Source organism: Ambystoma mexicanum, chromosome 2q (assembly GCF_040938575.1).
Source record: "Ambystoma mexicanum isolate Mex_15411 chromosome 2q, UKY_AmexF1_1, whole genome shotgun sequence".
NCBI classification, from domain to species: domain Eukaryota; kingdom Metazoa; phylum Chordata; class Amphibia; order Caudata; family Ambystomatidae; genus Ambystoma; species Ambystoma mexicanum.
In genome coordinates, this window is record NC_090924.1 from 1,300,017,410 (window position 1) to 1,300,040,335 (window position 22,926).

Consider the following 22,926-nt stretch of genomic DNA (forward strand, 5'->3'; position numbering starts at 1 on the left):
GTTCCCTATCATTATCGCCTTGCCAGACACATTCACAATTGCACAGTATTCTCAACCCTATGCATAACCACTCTGACAATAGGGTTGATTTCTTAATGTCTGTGCCTCTTGCACTTGGTTTCACAGAACAGGCCCTCCGTCACTCTGTTCCTTATTTCACAAAAGCATGTAATTCATTGGGACGGGCCTCCGGGCACTCTGTTCCACGTTTCACAAACTGTTCACTTTCACATTATCCTTTTGGGATCTTTGCACGCTCTCTTTCCCTTGTGCCCTTTCCTTCAATGGCTTTCAACACATTTTACTTTCATTATTCACTGTTCTGTTATTTTTCAAGAAGCGTTTAACAACATGCCTTCTCACACGGCACTGCTCAATTTCTTTGTTTCACATTGGCTCTGTCGCCGGCTAAATACATTAAAGCTTTACAGTTCAATGTCTTTTATCCTTCAACGCATAGCCTTGCGTATAACACTGTAGCTTTCACAATCAAGCGTATCACAAACTGGGCTCTCCCTTCCTTTGGACTCACCGGCTGTGATTGCTTTCACGCCACCTTCTTTTTTCAACTCATTGTGGTCAGGGTTTTGCCAACCTCCCCCTCAGACATTCCCTGGCAGCCTTGCGGCCCCGGGGAGGAAATAAGCAGTTTGCTGGGGTATGGAGGAAAGGGATTTTCCGGCCCCTCGGCTCCCTTCTCTGAACTTTCCCGTCTTCTTGAAGACACGGCTACCTCACCACGCTTTCACCTGCCTTAACTCGCAGCATCGCAGCATCCCATTCTCTCTGGCCTGGTTCTCGGCAGCTCTCTCTCAGCTGCACCTCTGTCTCGCCATCCAGCTTGCCTTCCTTTTTGGCCCTTGTCTTGCTCTCCGTGTCTTTCTGTGCTCCATCTTTTATAGTTTGATAAATGGTCCATGAGTTTCAGGTGTGCGTGATTGTGACTGAGTGCCTGACCCTATTAGTGGGACAAGGCCAGTACATGTTACTAGTGGGAATCTTCCTAGTCTCAGCCTTCCTCTTCTTCGTCTCAGTAGTTGGGCTGATAAGGAAATGAGGGAAGTTATGAGAGTTGTAGTATCCCATAAAGGTAGGGGGTATATGGGGTAAATAACTGTCAGGAAATGGGAGATACCATGTCTCACCTTCCGGTGTCTCCTCCCCACTCCCTGAGGACCTTCTACACAGGTGATCCACCCTCGCTAGTCCACCCCCAGAGTTGGGATCCAATAGCGATGTCCCTTCCCTGGCCACCGCAACAAGGGATCCCTGGGTACTGAGTCGTGAAACACCTTCAGGCTTTTCAAACTTTGCATTGCTCCGCAGAAGCAGCGGAACTAGTGGCACTTATAGAGGTGATAGAAATGAGTAAGGGCAAGGCAGTGACTATTTATTCTGACTCTGCGTATGTAACCTCCACTGTGCATTCAGGTTTGTCAAGGTGGCAGAGAAGAGGGTTTAGTAAAGCTGACAGGCCCCCTGTCCAGCATGCTGTGCTTCTGTCTAGACGTATTAAAGTGCTAACATTGGCCACAGAGGTAGGGGTGCGCATACTAATCATACTAACTCAGTAGCACTTGGAAATGATGCTGCAGACAGGGCGTCGAAAGAAGATGCAGATTTGCTTTTCCCAGATCCCCAAAAAATGGAAAACGTGTCCCGGCAGGTACAGTTGCCAGCTCTGTATGCTGCAGTCCCTTTGCTTTAAAATATAATGCAGGGAAAAACACCTAAAGAAGAGCAGGAACTTTGTGTAAAGAGAGGATGTGCACTCTCGCCCATGGATTTGCTGTGGAGACAGGACCTGATGGGGAGGTAGTAATGCCTGTAGAACTGCTTCTTGTGGCTCTAGAGCAACTACATTACCAGGCGCATACTTCTCGGTAACACATTGCACCAGAGCTCCAGGAGGAATGGCTCATACCAAACCTCCAGGAACAGGTAAGTATATTTGTAGGAAACTGCATGGTTTGTATGGAATTCAATCCTAGAAAACTACGAGGTCAGTAAGGTGAGTTCTGCGTTGGCCCTCCGGTCCACTTTGGGAACTCCATATTGATTTTGTCGATATGATTGTGAAATGTAATAACTACCAGTACCGGTAGTCATAGTTTTCCCATTTTTCCGATGGCTTGAGGTTGTCCCTGCGTACACCCTGATGCTAAGTCTGCACCGAGATTTCTGGTGAGGGAGGTATTTCCACAGTGGGGAATTTGTGAGGTCCTGAAGTCCGACAATGCAACCCACTTTTTAATACCTTGTTTGCAGAAAATCACTTTACTCTTGGGGATCAAGCACAGGTTGTGTTCAGTGTACCACCCACAGGCCAATGGCGTTGTAGAGTTGTTAAATAGAGTTCTTAAGGTCCGGTTGGCCAAGATGTATAATGACTTTAGTAAAAAGTGTGTATATTGTTTGCCATTGGTTTTTATTTTATTTGAGGAATCAGCCAGGGAAATGTTACCTCCTCAACCTGCATGAGAATGTGGCACACATAGGTTACACACAAATCGTTCTCACCTGCACACACAGCATCAGATTCACAAAGATCAGCAGAAGTTGCGGGTGAGGAGTTTAGGGAGTACTTAGGGCCTTAACCAAAAATGCCAGAATTATATCTTCACAGGCTGTGTCTTCTCATCAACAGCCTATAGAAGGAAGCTGCAAAGAATCTGACGATTGGCACAAGCAACTTTTGTTCCCCAAGGACCTGATCTTCATTCGGCCTTTGTGCAATGCAGGAATGAGCAGCGTTTCCATGGGCCGCACTGTGTGATTTTCGCAACTCCAACTGCTGTGATGGTGGAGGCAGCAAGAACTGGGTCCATATCAGTGACATATTAAGGAACACTGGTGCCCCTCCACTGGTTAAGGAGCAGGCTAAAAGTTAATTGTGCCCTAAGGATTCAGAGTTCATTCCAGTGGAAAAGGGGGGTGTGGATGAAAATCAGGAATTGGTATTTTTCAAGAATAAGAAGAAAACTTGGATTTTCAATGTATATTAGAATGATTGTGTATAGGTCTTTCTTGTTTCTCTTGTCATCATGTTCCAAGATGGCAAACAGTATGGATGTGAATGGTTCATAGAATTTGATGACATATTATTGATGCCACAAAGGAATCTTGATGCTGATTTCCTGGGCAGTGAGGATAATGAAAATGTAGATGAAAATGAAGATGAAAATGTAGACCCGATAGTAGGTGCACATGATTTGGCAGCAGATCATTTATGGTATAGCAATATAAGGCGAGTTGGGAGAGAGAGATCTGTATGATTTGACTACATCTGTTCTCTTATCCCCCATGCTTACGGTGTCCCTAGTGTATGTATCCTGGAAGGAGGAACAGAGCAAGCAGAGGAACAGGCAGGGTCAGAGCATAGTTTCAAGGGCAATCATTCACAGCATCTATTTTACCTGTTGATGAAGAATGTTCAGCTACAGATCGAAAAGAGCAGAACAATGTTCCTTGTACGCAAAGAGTGCAGTTGAGTTTAAAAGGGAATATTATCATCAATAACTGATGGGAGAAAGGGGTGAAGAGTTGCAGAGTTGGAGGGATGAGGGGATTTGCAGAAGATGAGGTGGCACATGTAAACCAAAAATGTGGAAATGTGTGACAGAAATATTTAAAGTATCTGACATGGCCCAAGGAGCCAGAAAAACCTGTTAAGATACAGACACTTACCCATTTTTTACTGTGTTTTAAAGGTGATGCCACACTGCCTGTTAGCACAAATGGGAACTGCTGCCACACTCTTTGCATCACTGATCTGGTTGGAGTTAAAGCTCCGCTTCTTGATGTTTTTTGCACTTGTGGACAATACGCCTACCAGCAATTGTCTCCAGCCTGGAGAGGTGTGTGCAGTTTCACCATGTTAAATGTGCATGTGCCTGTTATTCCTGAGGAATATTTAATCCTTGCCCGGTCAATGCTCAACATCGCTACGTGCCATATTTGTCCCTTGTGCCACTTGCGTATCATCACACATGGGCACCCCAATGACTCTGTCTGATCACGGAAAGAAGGTACTATTGCGAAGGACCAAGTGGTCTAACTACCTTGCGGCAGCATCTTCAAAAGCTTTTTGGGACATCCCGGAACAGTATTGATCGTTTAGTCGTATGGAATCATTCCTTTCTTCCCTTCTGGCACCTGGCGTCCAAGCTGCAGCAAACACACTGTGGCTCCAGATGACTCAATACAAACGCCTGCGATTTGTGAATTCCTCTGAATCAGCTTACAGGGCCATCAAGGAAAAACTGCGTGCCCTGAGGCTCATAGCCTTGCCGAATAGGTATATCCTCGACCTCCTAACAGCCCTGGTTGAAGGGGTTTGTCAAGATAGGGAGCATTTGCTGCATGTTTACCCTCCTAATGAATCAGACTATTGTGGCTTTGCACAAGCTTAGATTGGTTATGGAGACTGAGGCAGGAATCACAAATGACTCTTAGATGGACTCTTGGGTGCCATCTTGGATGAGCCTAGCCATCAAAGTTTTATTGCAAATGTTTGTCTTTTTCTTTATTATCCTTTGTTCTTGCTAAATGCTCTTACAATGCTGTTCTGCCCAGGTACCAAAAGCAACTGCCATGAGGACTGTGACCCTTTCCAAAGCTAGAACCACTAGCTTTTCATTTCACATGGGTACTCAGACTGAAGCTGTCTTTGTCCTCCAGCAAGATGGGATAATTGTGGTGGAGTAGTGGGTAGATTGCAGAAATGATGGTGAACTAGTTGGTTTTGTTCAGCGGAGGAATATGCCCATATTGGGACCAATGTGAGATATGATTGTAGGGTTTTTCACAGAGAAAATGTTTTTTAAAGAACAACAATTTAGTATTAACTAAAGGGGGAATGTTGGGGTGGTTACGAAAGGTCCCAATGCAAAAGAGGGGTTCATGCTGCACGCGCCATAATTGTGACTGGGGACCAGCGAAGTTGGCGCGATGTTGCAATTTTATATGTATCCAGTGTAGTTAATGAGAATGGCATGTATGTTACTGTAAGTGTTGCTTTGTGCTTGAGATGATACATTTAAGATTTGCACACGCGCAGAAAGATACATGTCCAGATCACCAATTAATCATTTATACAATGTGGGTATGGGGTGCCATGAAGCAACTAGAAGCTGGGCAAAGAAGAGCTTCATAATGCGCCTGCAAGAAAGGGGATTTGTTACGAAGAAGCCACTATGAAGAAGACACAGTAGTTATTAAAAATGCAATCATTGATATATGTACATGAAGAATTTATAATTCTATATGCAGTGTGCTTATTTCATAAATTGGTTCAACTCTGCCGTCAGGGTTTGTGAGGTGAATTCTGAATGACTAACAAAAACTGGTTTTACAGGGTTTGGGGGCCAAAGTAATTAGTAACCACAACATTAAGGAGATGGTGAGTCAACAGGCTGGTCCAGGGTTTAATGTTTTTGCAGTATCTTGACTGTACAGATGTAATCTTTTAAATGCATGGCAGTTTGTTGTTTACTTTTCAGAGGGATCCAGCCATTTGTTTTTTAAGCAGCAATAAACCTGGGGAGAAGGGACGCCTGAGGCCAGAGCTGATCGATACTCCATGTGTTTTGATTATTTTATCAGGATGTGACCAGAGGTCATGCGTGTTGAATTGGTAGTCATTTAGAATAGAGTGTTTAAGAGACACCAGCAACTCGGGGTGGGTGAGATGCTTATCTTCAGTTCTAAGGGACCACGTTTATTCATCCAGGTTCAGAGAGACTCATGTTAGTTTGACTAATGGCGTCATGTAGCTCCTCCTAGCCGATTGTACAAGAAACTTGCTTCACATACAAACGTACACTCGCTTCTTAAGTGGTGGGTCTGCTTTGGGTTAAGTTGATTAGAGGTCCATCCGCACATGCCCGAGGTCTGTGGGGGGCCCAAGCACCCGGATGGTGGGAGGACTCTGACATATCCCAGTGATTGATTATTCCTTGCCTCGCTCCTCAACCCACTGATGATTGACTGCACGCCTGCCTGTCTCAGACCTCCATGCCGCCTGCCACATGCTCAAAGGGAGACACCCACTCCTGTTCTGCACAGACGATATTGGACCACTTGCCTTTCTGACAAATCTTATTATTTCCTGGGAAGTGTTTGAAAGATAAAGAGGTCAGTGCTGACTCACATCAGGCCCTGTGTTGTTTTTATTGGTAAGCCAAATGGTCTTCGTATTACTGTTACTGCCACTTGGTCCAACGGTATTAGTGCCAGATTACAAGTGCTGGTAGGCAATGTTAGTCCCCATTACTTGGAGTCTGACTCCATGAGGGATATTGGCGGTATTGCCATCAGCAGTAATTCCACCGGCAGTAATACTGCTGGATTGGATGATTTTGGGCAGGAAGGTGGAGGAAATACCTTCAGCTTCTTGCTGGAGTTTTTTCCTCCACCTTACCCCCAAACTTGTAGTTGGGCGCTGCGGTAATGCAGCAGGGTATTGTATTACTGATCATTTTACTGCACTGCCCAACTTATAATGACGCTTATAGTATGACCTTTTTGTAATTTAAAGATATGTTATCTGTTGTTATTAACCAACTTATAAGTATAACTTTGGATGTGAGTTGGTCCACCTTGGAGTTTGATCTGTGAATTGCAGGACCCTATTCCACCTCTCCAAGGTGGAGTTGGTCCACCTTGGAGTTTGATCTGTGAATTGCAGGACCCTATTCCACCTCTTCAGGAGGAGCATTAACACACTGAGTTGGTCACTGAGATTCAAACCTGTAAAAGGAGTGTTCATGTATCTCTTATCGACACATAAACCCTTGAACTACTGACATAGCAATCAGTTGTCTGAAGTGTAGCATGCATATTCAGTCTTTTCCATAATACCTGATATATGTGTAACTCTCCTCCAGACTTCCACTGTTTCAGCAGTGCCATTCTCTAAGACAGAACAGACCTATCACTAACACTTGCCATGGTCTACTGGTCTGTGATGAAATATCCCAATGTGTTCACATGCAGCTCACCCTTTGTCTCATTGCACACGATGCATACTTTATAGAGCTCTATGTGTTGCCCCTTTGCCTGTTTGCATCTTTATTACCACTGCCCAGTGTTTAATTCCATATCCTGATCTGCATACCTCCCTCCTTCATTATTCTACACCTTCCAGAGTTTCTGTTACAATCCAGAGAGTTCCAAATTTCTTCAGCTCTTGCCTTAATCTTCCCAGTACATTCGGCTCTTTGATTTGGCCACAAAGACATAACTACCACCTTTCATCGGCCATATTTGAAAACCACTGAGCGAGATATTCAGCAAGCCTTGTACAAGCAAAAACAGGAACATAATTCAGAATTGCAGAGAAAGATACTGTTGTTCGGGTGCACTTGGGGATAAGGATAAAACGAGACATTCTAAGGTTAGAAGGAGCATGGACAGAAAAAAGGGCCTGGCTGGCCTTATCTGTTGCTAGATGCTGTTCTTTCCTTTTAATCGCAATGGTCCTCAAATACGACATAAAAAAGGTCTCACGAGTGGGTTTTGATTATACTGTTTGTTTGCTCCAGGACGATGGTAACACATCAGAGAAAACCCTGGCTACCTTATAAAGAAACATCAATACTAGACCAGGTCACACATATGGGCGAGAATAATCTGACACGTGCGCTGGAGGGGAGCCACAGCTGGTACACTGCAGAGCTGGCAAACTTGAGAAGTGTGGCGTGGAAGCTAAGAAGAATGTGGCATGAATCCTTGTTAGAGAGGAACTGAACCTGCTCTAAGGTCCTCTAGCGCTGTTAGCATTGCGTCATCAAGAGTGCCATGAAAGCCCCCTTTACTAAATGTATACTAGTGGCAGCAAATCCATCAACTATGTAACTCAGGCTCAACCTAAAAACCAAAGTCACAAAGTTCCTAACCATTGCCCCCATTGCATTATCTCAACATGTTCGCAAAAAATTAAAAAGGTCTTTGAAGTTAGAAGACTTAACCTGGAAACGCCAACCTCCCACCCACTTGACAACTCTCCTTCAGCGATTTCAAACACATACTTGAGCAAGTAGGTAGAACGTAATCAACCAATCAGCCAATGGAATCACGTGGTGCAGACCTAGGAGGAATTCATTATGAACCTCACACAAGACACAAAGACATTTTCTCAGGGTATGATGTTGAACATTCTAAAATATGATATTGCCATAGCACCATAAAAAAAAGAACTTGTGATGACCCAGAATATCCAGCCATTTACTGCTTAATACCGAACATTCTCTTATCAAGTAAAATCCTCATAAGGGCATTGAACACAATGTGAGAGCACGTGCAGGCTCAAAAGATTGTCTACTACTGGAAATACGGCTCTGACACTAATTAACCACCACACATGATGAACATCCATGAACATCTCTTTGCAGTTATGGATGAACACTAGCCGACGATCCAAATTTCATGTGTCTGGTCGGTACAATATTGTGAACCACCAAATCCTCTGGAATTGCTTAGGATAATGGACAGATCATAACTGAATGGCATTTTAATGGATTTTATCCTTATGGTGAACTGAAGGAAACTCCTCAGTATTCATTAAATCTGCTCAAATGCTGGGGGGACTCGTCGGCAGAGTTGCCTGACCTTTGTCGTTATGCCCACGGTTGTTTCAGGAGTTCATAAACCCTTTAGCCTATCTCATTTGAGACATACCATTTGCACCTTCTCCATTAAAACGATCCAGAGATCCAGAGAGTGATGGATTAGGGAATTGGAGGAACAGCTATAAATGCCTGAAACACATCCAGATTTGGCAACTAGAAAGGCGTAGAATACAAAAGTAATTTTTAGAGAACATTCATGATATAATACAATACATTAAGGTCTGACTGTTACGCTCACCTGGTATCCACGGGGACACCACCCAGCCGTAGGGACTCTGGTATCCTTCTCTGCGGTTCCCAGATGTAGCCAGCGGGGAAGTTCTGCCTGTAATGCAGGAGGGCTATGTTCAAGACTGGCCAACTGGGGTAATCAGCCTCCCACCACCCGTATGCCTTCAGCCCCTCTGGGGCCTCTCCTCACCTTATTGTTAATTCAGGTGTGCTCTCCGTCCTGCCTTCTTGGCAGGGGCGCGTTGTCCTTTGTGGGCGGAGGCGATCTAGTTACTTCACTGATGCCGGCCGTTTGGAGTCTTTCAGGTAGGTCTTATTGCTTTTGTATATTGTTGTTATTCTTGCATGCCTTTCTTGGTTTAATAAATGTCTCTTCTCTTCCTTAGATGTGCGGAAGTCCAGTGTGATGCATTGGCTGAATTAGGTCTCGTCGGTAAATGATGGTGTGTAATGAGCGCTATGATGCGGTAAGTAGGCGATATGCGTGCGCCGTGATGCCTTGCCTTTGCTAACTTGTTGTCTTTTCTTTCCCATAGATCGCGGTGCTCACCCAGAGTGTGGAATTCCGAGGTGATGCTGGTCGAGGGCTGACTTGCTAGGTAAGCTTTTCGGCACAGTTCGTTATGTTGTAAAGTCTCTAATATCTTGTTTCTTTCCTTTTTTGCAGATCTGTCGATCCAGGAGACGCGCTGATCCTAGGAAACTGTTCGCAGGAGCTGTGGGCAGCTAACAATGAAAATGACAGGTAAGCTGCTGCTGCTAACAATGTTCCTTTTGTCTCCTTACAGGTGCTGTTTTTCTGAGGTTCGCGGGTATAGCTGAACACAGTGAGCCTCACGTTGCAGGATTGCAAAGTAACGCGAAGCGTGTTATCCAAGTCGGGTGTGGTTTAAATAGCTTCCAGAAAGTAGTCCAGGTAAAGTAGTTCCTAGGCTACCACACCCAAAACACTTTACCGCATAGCTTGGTTCCTAAGAGCCAAGCTATGTGGATGCCTCCATGTTGGCTGTCAACTTCAAATAAAGTAGTTCCCTAAACACATGTCTACTTTAAGTATGAGCCTGGCGCCAAAGCCGCCAGGCCCGGCTCCAAGAGGGCCTAGGCAATGCATGCCTAAGTTTATTGGAAACCCGAGCCAAGACCTCTCCTGGCCCATGGGCTTGCCAGAGGGGTTTTTGGATGTGGGTCGTGACACTGACTCAGTGATAAGAGCATAATTTCCCAGTTGTAGCTCTGCAGAATAATGTTAAATTTAGCAGCGGCTCTCCTTTGAACCTGCTGCCAAGCCTCTGTATCTCTGAGATTGTGAGCCGGCATAGTTATTGAGAGCAAATGCTTCATTTGTACCACCGCAGGCAACTAGGACTAATGGAAATGGCTACTCAGGCTTCATCAAAGTTGACAATGATTTGCTGATCGGCTTTAAGACTATATATGACGTGCACACTTAGCATAATTAAATCTATATATTTGGTTACTGGACAAAATAGATTTTGACAAAGATTTCTAAACTGGGTGTATTGGAAACTGCCCATTTGCTAACTGGGAGCAATGGAATCTAGTCATGATTTGCAAGTTGGATACAATTAAATCTAGCTAAGATGTGCGAAATGTCCATAATAAAAGTGGATGAAGATGATCTATCTGGATACATAAGACCCTGACAATGAGGTGATAACTGGTAATACCAAAACCTGGCCATGATTTGCTAACTGGCCATAAAGTAACAATATGTTAAATTGTCATAAAAGAATCTGCTCATGATTCTAATTGGAGTAAGCCAATTTGCCACAGTGCTAGCTGTGAATATTTCAAATGGGCCATGATGTGTTAACGGCATATTGAAAGCTGGTCATGATGTGCTGAAATTTAAAATGATGCATGAATTGGATGCAAAGTGAACTGTCCATGAAGGGAGACCTACACCAAATTCAAACTAGCAATGATGTGCTAACTAGAAATAATGGAAGCTGACATGATGTGACCATGATGTGTTTATGAACACAGTTGATCACCAAATATTCCTCTCCATTTATGGCAACACCATGGGCTAACCTGCAACTGTCCTAAAAAGGTTTGCACCCTACTTATCCAATAGCATCAGGTCACACAGATGGGCTCATTCAGATCCAACCAACTCCCAGTCACGTGTGAGGTCCCACAAGTTTCAATTCGCTGGCCAATAATCTTCATTCGATACATGGAATACTTGGGAACTCTCCTGAATGACCCCAATGTAGCCATCCATCAGTACCCTGATGACACCCGGCTGTACCGTAAGGTCAGTGGCTCCAGGGACAATGCTCGACTGAGCGAATGCCTGGTTACAATATAAACATGTATGACCAACCACGACTGAATATATACTCATGGGTCCCCCCACCAAACAACAACTTGTGCAACATTGGCTGGATGCCATGAGCCTGGAAGCATTCACCCCTCAGCTGTCAAACCTCAGCCAACTCTCTGCGCTTCATTGCTCACAGTAGCCTTTCCTTCCAAATGCACATAGCCAAAATCGCACAAACAACTTGGCTAAAAAGCTACACACTCTGCAAAATCAAACTGTTCGTTCCCCAAACAATTTCTGAATGAGTGATCCAAGCCCTCGTTATCTCACTTATTGTCAGGGGAAATGCCCTGCTTACTGGGTTCCCAGTGGCACAACTGGCCCCTCTTCAAGCAGCACACCACACTGCAGCTCACCTCATTACAGGTACCTGCTAGTTGGACCAAATCTCTTCAACCCTGCGCATGCTTCACTGGCTCCACCTCCTCCCCATGATCATATTCAAAACTGTAGTTATCACCCACAAAGCAGTCTCAAACAAAACACCAGTGTACTTGGCGCCTAAGCTCCACACCTCTGGAGGCTCTCGCACTTCACATTGCAAAACTATTGAAAAATTGGAGTTAAAGCAAGCCCGCAAAAAGAAGTCTTGCAAGCAGGCCTCCTGCCATGCCGTGACCATCTGGAACTCAATCCCAGTCGAGCCTCGAAATTCCCCTACGATCCTCCAGTTCCGCGAAACACTATAAACGTGTATATTTCAACAATACATGACGGACAAATAGAAATACCTCTCTCCCTCCACCAATAGCACTGCTTTACTGTATAAAATGTCAAGCTCAATTCCTACACAATGCTGCTATAAAGCACTATTCTGGTCTTCAGGTAGGTTTGCACTATAAGCAATAAAATAAAATATATGGGGCCTCATTCCGAGTCCGGCGGTAAGTAACAGTAATTACCGCCATGGCGTAAATACCATGTACGATGTGGTCGGAAGGCGCTATTTCCACCATATTCCGACTTCGCGTGCACGAGTATTCCGCCATGGCGGTAAACTCCCTTGCGGCATAGCGCAAAAGGTCCCGTCAAACCCCTTACCGCCATAAACCTAGACGTATTTAACACCATCGCCTTCGATGGAATCCGTAATTAGCGGAGACCGTAATTTACGCTAACCGCAAATTACGGCCACCGTTAAATACCGGAAACGGAAATAACGTCATCGCACAGGAACGGGAAGCATCACGGCGGCCATATTTAAAATCACAATCCATTGCAATCCTCTCCATACAGGACATACAGGACTCCATACAGGACTCAGATCAACCAAATATACAACAGAGAACATCATCATGCCCAAAGTTCTGAAAAAGGGCGCTGCGCGCATCCGAAAAGAAAAATTCACCCAGGATGAGTTACAGGTCCTGGTCGACACTCTGCAGCGACATGCGTAGGCCCACCATCCTCAGAAAGAAGGAGATATGGGAGTTGGTCGCACAGAGGGTGAGCGCCGTTGGGAACACCCCCCGCAGCACAACGCATTGCCGCAAACGCTGGGATGACCTCCGTCTCAGGGTGCGGGCCATCATGTCAGCAAACCGTCAGCAGGCCCTGGAGACAGGAGGGGGCCCAGGCTCACCCATTAAAATGATGCCCTGGGAGGAAACATGTGCGGAGATGATGGGCACAGAAGCCATCGAAGGTGTGGGCGAAATGGATTGCGGTGATCCCTCATCCGCTGATGCAGGTGAGTGTCATAAGTCCAAACAGTACATGCATCCCTAATGTAATTCACCGCAAAGGGCCGGCCAAAGAGTCACATCATGTTTGCTTCGTAGCCCCCCCCCCTGCAACCGTGTCGTAACAAGTGGGACCCAGGATGATGTCAGGTGCAAGGCTGACACCCATATTGGCCATGCCACACAGAAAGCTGGTCAATGTCACTCACCACAGTACTCCGCCAACATGATTGACCCCGCCAACAGTATGCTTTTACCATCCAAGCCAAGTTCACTCACCGACCAAAATATCACCAAGACGCTGCTCTCCCAATGTGTTACCATAGGCTTGAAGTCATGATGACCCCCAGATCATTGATCATGCTGTCTCTCTCTTGCCCCCCACAGGTAGCGGTCATGAAAGTGAGGAGCAGGAAGGCTCCCGCCCAAGTACCTCCCGGGACAGGGGCAGGGTACAGCGCATACCTGCTGGCAGACATAAGGCCCATACTACACCACCTGCTCCAGCAACCCCCATGGAGGGTACACAACCCCCACCCGCGCACCTGGACATGGCTGCAGTTCCGCCGGAAACATGCCCCACGCTGCACCCTGAAGAATCCAGCATGTCAGGGGAGAATGCTGCCATGTGCCTCCTTAGTGTGCCAGACAGCCCCACATCCTATTCCGTGGTCAACGTGGAGGAGACCAACGTCTACAGCCCTGAGTCACCATCATACAGCCAGGTTGCACACAGCGACTCTGGGTCGAGTGATGGCCCAGGTCTCACAGGCGAAGGGGTAACACCTGTCTCACATCAGCCCACTTCCCCTGCCGAAACACCTGAGAGGCCTGCAGGCCCAATACCGAGCCTGCCAACCACATCCCCCACATCGGCCGCAGAAGCTGTGCACTCCCAGAACCTCACGGCCTTGATTGAGGAGTTTCTCCGGGACAACCGGGAATCAGGGTTGGTGCATCACAATGACCTGCAGGCTCTGGGCGAGGTCATCACTACATCCACAAACCGGCTCTGTGAGGTGCTCGGCAGGATTGCTGATGCCCTGGAGGCAGCAACCCCCAGACCTCAGCCCCAGCAGAAGGAACCACCCTCCCAGTGCTCCTCCACGCAGACCAGCCCGGTCCGCAGGTCACAACGCACAATGCAAAAATGATTCCTCATGCTCGGGGCGTGCCCATTGACTATGAAGCCACACACATGTGGCCTATGTAGTATTGATGGGACCATTGTGGGGCTGTTGTGGGGGGAAGGCGAGGGGGGTGAGGGTGTGCGTGGGAGTTGGGGGGTGAGGGTGTGCGTGGGAGTTGGGGGGAGGGGGGTGAGGGTGTGCGTGGGAGTTGGGGGGGAGGGGGTGAGGGTGGAGGATTATTTGTACACGTTTTCACATGATTATACAATACACAGTTTGGTGTATCCTGGAAAACAGAGTGGACATTGATCATTGTGCATGTGTCTTTTAATGTCTCACAGTGCATGTAGTACATGTATCCCCACACCCAGTGCCCAATGTCCTGTCATCCTCACCCCCTCAGCTGACTTGTGACTCAGAAATATTGGTCAATCAATGCTTGTCGCACGTGACGTCCCTCCTGTGCATCGGCCCCGTGATGCTGTGCTGCCATTCCTTCCTCCTCCTCCTCCTCCTCCTCATCTGGTGGTAGCAGACCCACGTCAGGGGGCAGTGGCACGTTCCGATGGATGCACATGTTGTGCAGCATTGCACATGCCATGGTGATCTTGGCCACCTTCTCGTGGCTGTAGATGAGGGCCCCACCTGACCGGCTGAGGCAACGAAATCGTGCCTTCAAAAGGCCGAAGGTCTGCTCTATCACCACCCGTGTACGGGTATGAGATCTATTGTAGTCCTCCTGGTGCCTGTTTTGTGGGTTGCGGACCGGGGTCATGAGCCACGGCTTCAATGGGTAGCCAGCATCACCTGCATGAGAGTGGAATGAAGGTAAGTGTTCGTGCAATCATGGTGGAGAACTGGGCTAATCTGACATTGCAGCAGGTGTTCACTGGCCATGCACACATGTCCCAGGATACAGTCACCCCATTACATCGTACAATGGCGTTGACTGTCCAACCCTTATGCATCTCTCTACCCGACCCTTTACCACCCGGGTGGAGTATGCTGACAGCCTACTCACAGCCCCAATGGACTGCCATGGCCCATTCCGGTTACTCACCAAGCAGCCAGGTACGTCGTTCAGCATGTCGCTCCATGTAGCGTGGTAGTGTAGAGTTGCGCAGGACCAAGGAGTCATGAGTTGATCCGGGGTATCGGGCATTGCATTGTGTGATGGCTTTACTGTCATTACACACCATCTGGACGTTGATGGAGTGATATTGCTTGCGGTTGCGATACGGCACCTCCATGGCATGGGGAACCACCAATTCTACGTGGGTGCAGTCGATGGCACCTATGCAATTTGGCATGCCTGCAAGTGCATGGAAGGCAGCTTTGGTATCATATGTCTCCTGGGGAATCTGGGGGAGGCATATGTAGTCCCTTCTGTGCTTGAGAAGGGCAACAAGCACTTGGTTGAGTATCCGGGAAAATATGGGCTGTGAAATGCCATGCATGTGCCCCACTGTATGCTGGTAGGTCCCTGTGGCAAGGAAGTGGAGCACAGACACTACCTTTAGTAGAGGGGTGATTTCTATTAGGCTCACTATGTCGTTATGTATCAGGGCCACTATGGTGGTTATGGTGTCCCGGTCAAGCCGGTACAGGGTGTGTATCTGCTCTGGTGTGAGGTTGAAGGGGGTGGGTCTGATGCATGGAATTGGGGGCTGACGGCGTGGTAATGGTGGCTGCACCGGTAGGGCATGCTGGGCCTGTCTCTGCCTCCTTCTCCTCCTGTGTATCCTCTGCGGTGGGGGCTGTGGTTGCTGTGGTTGCTGTTGTTGATGTTGTGGTAGTTGCTGCCTTGCAAGCAGGGCCTCCAGTTCCATGAATGCTGCGAGAATTGGTATCATCTTGGTGTGGGAGGGGGTGTGGTGTGTGGGTGTGCTCCTTTTGTGCTGTGCCTGACTCTATGGACTCCACCTGTGCTGATTGGGTGCACCTGTTCCTCTTTCTGGCACTGTTCAGGGTTGTTAACACCTTCTCTGCGATGCCGGTAATTACGCCATGGCGTTATGGTACTTTGCGCCCTTGTGGAGGCCGTTTTTACCGTGTCCGCTTTACTTGGGATCAGCACTGGTTAACGCTTAGCGTTATTTCCGACGTGGTGTCTCGGGCGCGCGACACTGGTCCGCTATTTACACCGTCGTACTTTACGGCAGCGATAATTACGGTGTGAAGGGTCGGAATAGTCCACGGCGGAAAAGGATGGCGGAATTACTTTACCGCCATCGTTTTTCCATTAGCGCCGGACTCGGAATGAGGCCCATGGTGTATAATTATTTCCTAACTGAACTTGGTGGTTACTGTTAATGACTTCCTAATTTGACGTGATGGAATCTGGCCACACAAGATGTTCTCACTGGGATGATTGAAAGTGGTTGTGACCATCTAATTAGGCATAATGTGAGCTTGCCAAAATGTGTGAACTGGGCATTAGAGTAACTGCCAATGGTGTAGAAGTTTGGAATAATAGGACAGGTTGAGGCAGGGCACACAATTTGCACTCACTGCTAGTGATAATTTACTCTTGGCGAGGAAGAAATTGTATGCTGTCTGGTCCTGTTTGTGCTCCACTTGGTTCTCACTGTCCCATCCGTGCCCTGCGTGACAAACCCTGTGCACCTACCAATCCAAACCCAGGGCCGTTCTCCACCAGATGTCCCAGCAGAGTCGGACTGCTGGGGGCAGGCTGGCGGAGGGGGTGGTGAGCTGCTGGCCTGCATGAAGCCTTTGGTGCTCTTCCGAGAGGCTTACCCTGCCACAGCATCCCTACTGGGAGCTGACCCTTGGCAACTGAATTCCAGCTGTTAAGTAGGTAACTGCCTCTGTAAGCAACAGGTAAGGTGACTAAGTGCCTTTATTCAGTTAACTCTTCAGATCAGTTGTTATCAGGTACATAGGTAAATTAGCAGATGTAAGAAAGCTCAGGGAAGCCCACTGGCTCCCATTACCCAGGCTACATTCTTCCAACTGCCACAGGTGGAACACTCAGAACACTCAATCATTCCACAACATTCGAGTCTCACCACAGAACACTCAATTATTCCTCAACATTCCAGTCTCATCTAGCATTCTACAGATTACCTCAGTCAGGCATGCAGGGAGACAGGGGAAACAACAGGAAGGACAGACCCCAACACCGTTCCCAACCAGATGCCCCAGCATGGCTGGGCTGCCTGGGGGAGGCAGAGTTTAGGTGAGGTTTTGATGGCCCACACAAAGCCGTTGGTGCTCTTCCGAGAGGCTTAACTTTCTGCAGCCAACCTCATGGGTGCTGCCCCTGACCTTGGGCAACTGACCTCCCAGAGATCAACCATTGCCCTGCCCAGCAGTGGTCCTGGAGTGCTCCCGTGGGTACCCCATCCCTCCAATAATGGAAGAGCTCTATTGTTCCCTGGCCAGAGCTTCAGGGTGGCCGTGGGTGCTGCCCCTTCCATTGGGTGCCTGCCTTGCACATGGGTTGACCGTAATCCCATGCCCAGCGAAAGTCACTGTACATCCAGGGGGCTGCCATTCCTTCACCATGGCGCGAAGGGCTCCTCCTGCCCGGGCCCTTTGGAATGCATGTCACTACCAGATGGTCATGCTCCGAGCCAGGCCATCTGGTTGTTAGACCAGCCAGATTTGGAGGTCCAGGGGGGCACCGATTTGAAATTCTTCTCCAGTTGGCTCTATAAGGAGACAGGACACTTTTGCCCAGACCTTCCCCTCTGTCACCCGGGGTACACAGATTACAAGAAAGCTTAGTCACCTTCTCCCGGATTACTGTAGGTAGTGTGTATGGGTTCTGTCTGTGTTCCACTTGGTCAGGCAGGTCGAGCCAATGTCTGAAAGTTGCCTGTAACTCGTGGTGGTTGATCACTCGGCGTGCATGTCAGTCAAGAATGCAGCTAGCTTCGAGAACTAGTGTGAATTGCAGGATACCTTGATCATTGACACCTCAAACTCACAGTGCGGCCCTGTGTTCCTCCCGGGGCTATGCCTGTCATAGGGGTCACTTGAACGTCAATCCCCTGGGCACGCTCCTGGTGGCACGGCTTCATCTCCCTTAGGTCAGACCGCGATGAGCTGCATCACAGGATCCCTGACTCTGGCAGAGAGGCTTGTTGCTGGCGTGGCCTGGGCTCCCTTTTTGTCTCCTCGTGGGGTTGGGAGGGCCAAGTGCCCAACATGCCCCAGTGGTGGCGGTGGTGGCCTAAAACTCTGGGGCAGTTGGCTGTGCCATGTGTGGCTCTCTGCATTGTCCCACAGCTGCCTGTGCAGGACGGTCCTGCAGCGAAGGCCGCCTGACCACATCTGGTGGGCAACCTCTCACCAGGTGGGCTTCGGCACAGATCAGGACACTGCATATATAGCCATGCCGGCAGGGCAGGGGCAACCTCCCAACAGCCCCCAGCCTAAGGCCGGCCAACCAAGCTTCGGCTCCCCGACTACGACCTCAGATCAGACATGGAGAGCTGCTGAATTTAAGTGTATTACTAAGCGAAGGAAAATAAACTAAACAGGATTCCCCCAGTAACGGCGAGTGAAGAGCCCAGTACAGAATCCCTGTCCGGCAAAGGTGTGGGAAATGTGACGCACAGATGACTGACTCTGCAGCATTGCTGAGGGGGGACAAGTCATTCTGTTCGAGGCTCACCCTACGCACAGTGTTAGGCTGCTAGCGGCACATGTCGTGCTGGGATCGGGTCTTCTCACAGTCGGGTTGCTTGGGAATGCAGCCAAAGCGGGTGGTAAACTACATCTAAGTCTAAATATGGACGCAAGACTGATAGCCAACAAGCACCATAAAGGAAAGTTGAAAGCAACTTTAAAGACAGAGTTCAAGAGGCTGTGAAACCATCAAGAGGAAAACGTGTGGGGTTCGTGTACTCCGACCCGAGGATTCAACAAGGCGGGCAGGTCGGTCGCCTAGAACAGCAGATCCCCTTGCGTTACAATTGTAATATAGAGCATTAGTTGGAAGAGACCAATTGCAATAACATTGCCTTATAATTAGGGGACACTGACAAACAGAAAATTTCCAGTTGCCAATCTCCCATTGTGACGAAACAAGGTGTCTGATGTGGCATAGATCCTTGCAGAGGGTTGACTGTGTAGTTTTGCACAGCCACAAGACCACTACAAAATGTGCATAGACTACATGCTTTCTAACATAATATACATAACATAACATAATGTAACAAAACATAACAGCAGGTTTAGGAAGCAGAATAGATCTATTGCATCATGTAATAAATACTCGACAGGCTGTTCTTTTACTTATAGAAAACAAACACTTTCTACGTAACACGTGAATTCCCACTTTCAGGCCATGCCAATAATCTAAAATTCCTTACCTGGACAAGGCAGCACTTCATATTCTGTTTTTGCGACATTTGTAATGAGGTCAGGTATGGATTGGGAAAATGGGATCAATTCTTTTGCAGATGGAATCTGGTAGACGAGATCAGATGATGAAGCCATGGCTTGTAGGTTGGCCAAGGAAGCATTCTGCACACCAACTGCAATAATTTTAACCCCATCCTGCTGTAACTCCAAGGCAGGCTGCTCCACTTCATCCAGAGATGTTCCAGATGTAATAACCACTAGGATTTGGGGAAACTGTGTCCTGTCTCTGCCGGTTGATGTGTCTTTGAAATGGGCATTGTGAACTTTGGCAAGAGCATTGCCCGTCTTCAGCGAACCACCCTTAAAAACGACATTCCTTTTTAAGTGGTTCAGCATAGGGTTCTTTGCCTTGTAGGTTGTCTGCTGGAACTCTGTGTGCACATCGTCGTTGTACTGAACCAGGGCAACGCGAAATTTGTCTGCTCCCAACGGCAGGTTGTTGAGGACTCTGTTTAGGAACATCTTCACAAACAAGAAGGGCTTATCCCCCATGCTGTCGGAGCTGTCAACCAAGAAGACCACATCTGCGTATTCCGGTGCTGTAATAAAATGCCAAACAAGGCTGTGTTATTTTTTCACAGAGAGGTCAGTATTCACAAATAGGGTTTAAATTCAAGAAATTGAACATAAGCCATTTTTCCTTAAAGTCTTTGGCAATTGGTGTTGTCACGTCATGAAAACGCACATCAGACGGGTTGCCTAGTAACTTCTATACTTCTTCAGTTGATTAATTTCATGGGCATACTGTTTGGGACGAGGCACAAGGCTCAAACACTGGAGCTATACTTCACAACCCCTAGAGGGGTGTTGATCCCCCTTCCAAGGATGACTTACCTCTACCCTGATTCCAAGATAAAATGTTAGATTTAGTCATTGGTTGTCATTGGTGTACAGCTTTGTGTCTCTCTAGTAGCATAACATCAGAATATTTATACAAACGTAGACCATGTTGCATGTGATTTCAACCATTAAATGTAACACTTTATTAATATTTTAGTCACATTCCAGTGAAAATACTCTTACCGTAAAGAGCATTTAAACATGCCTGACCCCTTTTTCGCCTTTTATTCAAATCCGAAATAAATGTACTTATTGAGAACATAGACTGTAGCGTCTTCTGCCATGGACTCTCCCGATTTTAGATTTAGCTATTTGGTGGAGGTTGAGCAAAACCTAATAGTACAGGTAGGAGGGAGATGGTATGTGAGGAAGGTCTCACAGTTTCTGGGTGTGATTTACTTGTTTACCCACCCATTCAGTGCCATTTTAATGCTAATACATGTGGCCATTCCCATCAACTACCTGCTCCTCCACGCCCAAAAACTCTTTGAGCTACCTCCATCAAGTAGTAATATCAAACGGTGTGCTACATATGGCCTGCTAGTTTTATTTGAAATATGTCTTCAAAGGGTTAATGACTAAATTGTAGTTGTAAATGCACTCCTGGTGTACTAAAATTGTCTTAACCAAAGGTGTCTTAAGCAACTTGATTTATAAGCAAGATGTGTGCCCTTTCATCTGTTCCTTGTACTGAGGGCCTGTTTAAAACAAGCGTGGCAAAGCCAACAGTTAGATAGGAATACACAAAATCCAAAACAAACATTGACAATGCCAACAACTTAGGCTTTTGTGTAGGTATGGGAAAGGCACTTGCCAGGCACACCCATGGTGGTATTAACTACCCACTGTTGGTAGCAAGTGCAAAATGATGCAAGTAACTGGCCATCTAATAGCAGGAACTGGCAAAAGCTTAAAACATATGCACAAGCTAAAAATGTTAGATAAGTCAATGCTTGTTTTAAACAGGACTTTAGTGAAGGACTTGCATAGTCATCATAAATCGAGTGGCTGAAAGCAGGCCTGGTAAGAAATATTTATTACACCAGTAGCGTGTTTACAATCCCATTTAAGTCGCTAATTCTCAGAAAATCCCTTTGACCAAACACTGGCAGGCACTTTGAATGCAAAGTCCGATGGTAAGGATTGAATAAAGTGAGCTCAAAGAGTTTCCATGTGGAGGTGTTTTGGGCACGCAGAGGCAAGGATGGGTGGGAATTGACATAGGGTTTAGCATGGCCAAGGCGCAGTCAATGGGTGGTCACATAACCAAACAACACCTACAGACTCTGCGTCCCTCCTCATATGTCATTCCTCCCTATATGTTCTCCAATTCAATAGTTTCAGTTTATATGTGTCTCAAGCGACAACTAATGGCCCAAACTAAAAAGGAAGGTTTGCTTTGACAAGAGTTGTTCTAATTGCATTAGTTGGAGACGTCTCTCTCCAATCTTCGGTATAAATGTAGCAGGAGGCTGCAGGGGTGGAAAAAGCATACGGTTGGAAACTGTCAAAGATTCTCCAAAGATATGCCTTTACTTCTGGAAAGAGAATATCAGAGCCAACTGCAGCCTTTTACATGCATAGAAAAGCTTAGGGAAGGGCTAGTTTGACTCCTGTCTGTAGAACATATGACATTGAGTGATGGCATAAAGGCCTAGAACATACTAAAATGTGATGTAAAGTGAAGAGTTTAGACACCGAGTAGGGCTGACCGGAACCTTCTTCCCACAAAGAGGATAAAGGAGAATCTTATCTTTAACAGGATTCTGTTTGTTTTTTCAAAGGAGACCTTCTGCAATGAGGCTAATTAGAGTGGGAGAAAGAGTTCTGACCAGGGCTCAAGTCAAGGGTTCACGCGGGCCCAGGGCTCAAGTCGAGCGTACATGCGGGTGGACGAAGTCCCCACGCTTTTTCCAGAGGGTACCTTGATATGATCATTTCTGGTGATGCCACATTCAATTGGTATGTTAATGAGTCCCCCCACATTTTCCTTTTTTTAGAAGTTGACCCCTGGTTCTGACCACCCAATTGGCCAGAACCATGGCATTATTGGGCAGTGTGTGGCATAATTTCCTTCACTCGTTGACCTGAGTTGTCGACATTCCCTGATTGACTGGAATGTTCCGCACTCTCTGTAAAAATTTGAAACAACCCTTGTTCCAGGGGCAGCACCAAAGCCTGATTGCAGGACTGGGTGAAAATGCGCGAGGCACTCTACTGTCTGGGGCGTTCTGCTTATCCATAGAAGAGTCATGCATTTCCAAATCTATGTGGCCTCGAATTATTCACAAAAAGAACATTATTTCGCTAAAATAAGAAAAAAGCAGTTGATGTAGCCTTTTTAACACAATGGGCCTCATTCCGAGTACGGCGCTAACCAATGGCGCTATTAACGCCTTGGTTGACGCCGTACCCGGACCGGCAGCGCCTTGGTGGTTGGCGGAATTACCGCCCCATTCCAAGGTTGGCGGGGCGGTAATTCCCCAATCCCCATTTACCCTTCCCCATTCCCATTCTCGCCCCATAGGGCATAATGGGAGTGGGGAAGGCGTCAATTACGCCACCGTAAATTACGGTGGCGTAATTAACATCAAGGTCCCTTAGCGCCATGGTATTTAACGCCTGCTAAAAGCAGGTGTTAAAAGCACCATGGCGCTAAGGGAACTCGG

General features: G+C 47.2%; 1 protein-coding gene across 1 annotated transcript in view; it reads right to left on the reverse strand.

Moving 5' to 3' along the window:
* COL6A6 (collagen type VI alpha 6 chain) overlaps window positions 1-22,926 on the reverse strand; it is an 858,285-nt gene that overhangs the window by 518,199 nt on the left and 317,160 nt on the right. The window contains exon 3 of the mRNA XM_069646627.1: window positions 19,366-19,956. Coding sequence (XP_069502728.1) covers window positions 19,366-19,956 — 591 coding nt within the window. The remainder of the gene's footprint in view (window positions 1-19,365; window positions 19,957-22,926) is intronic.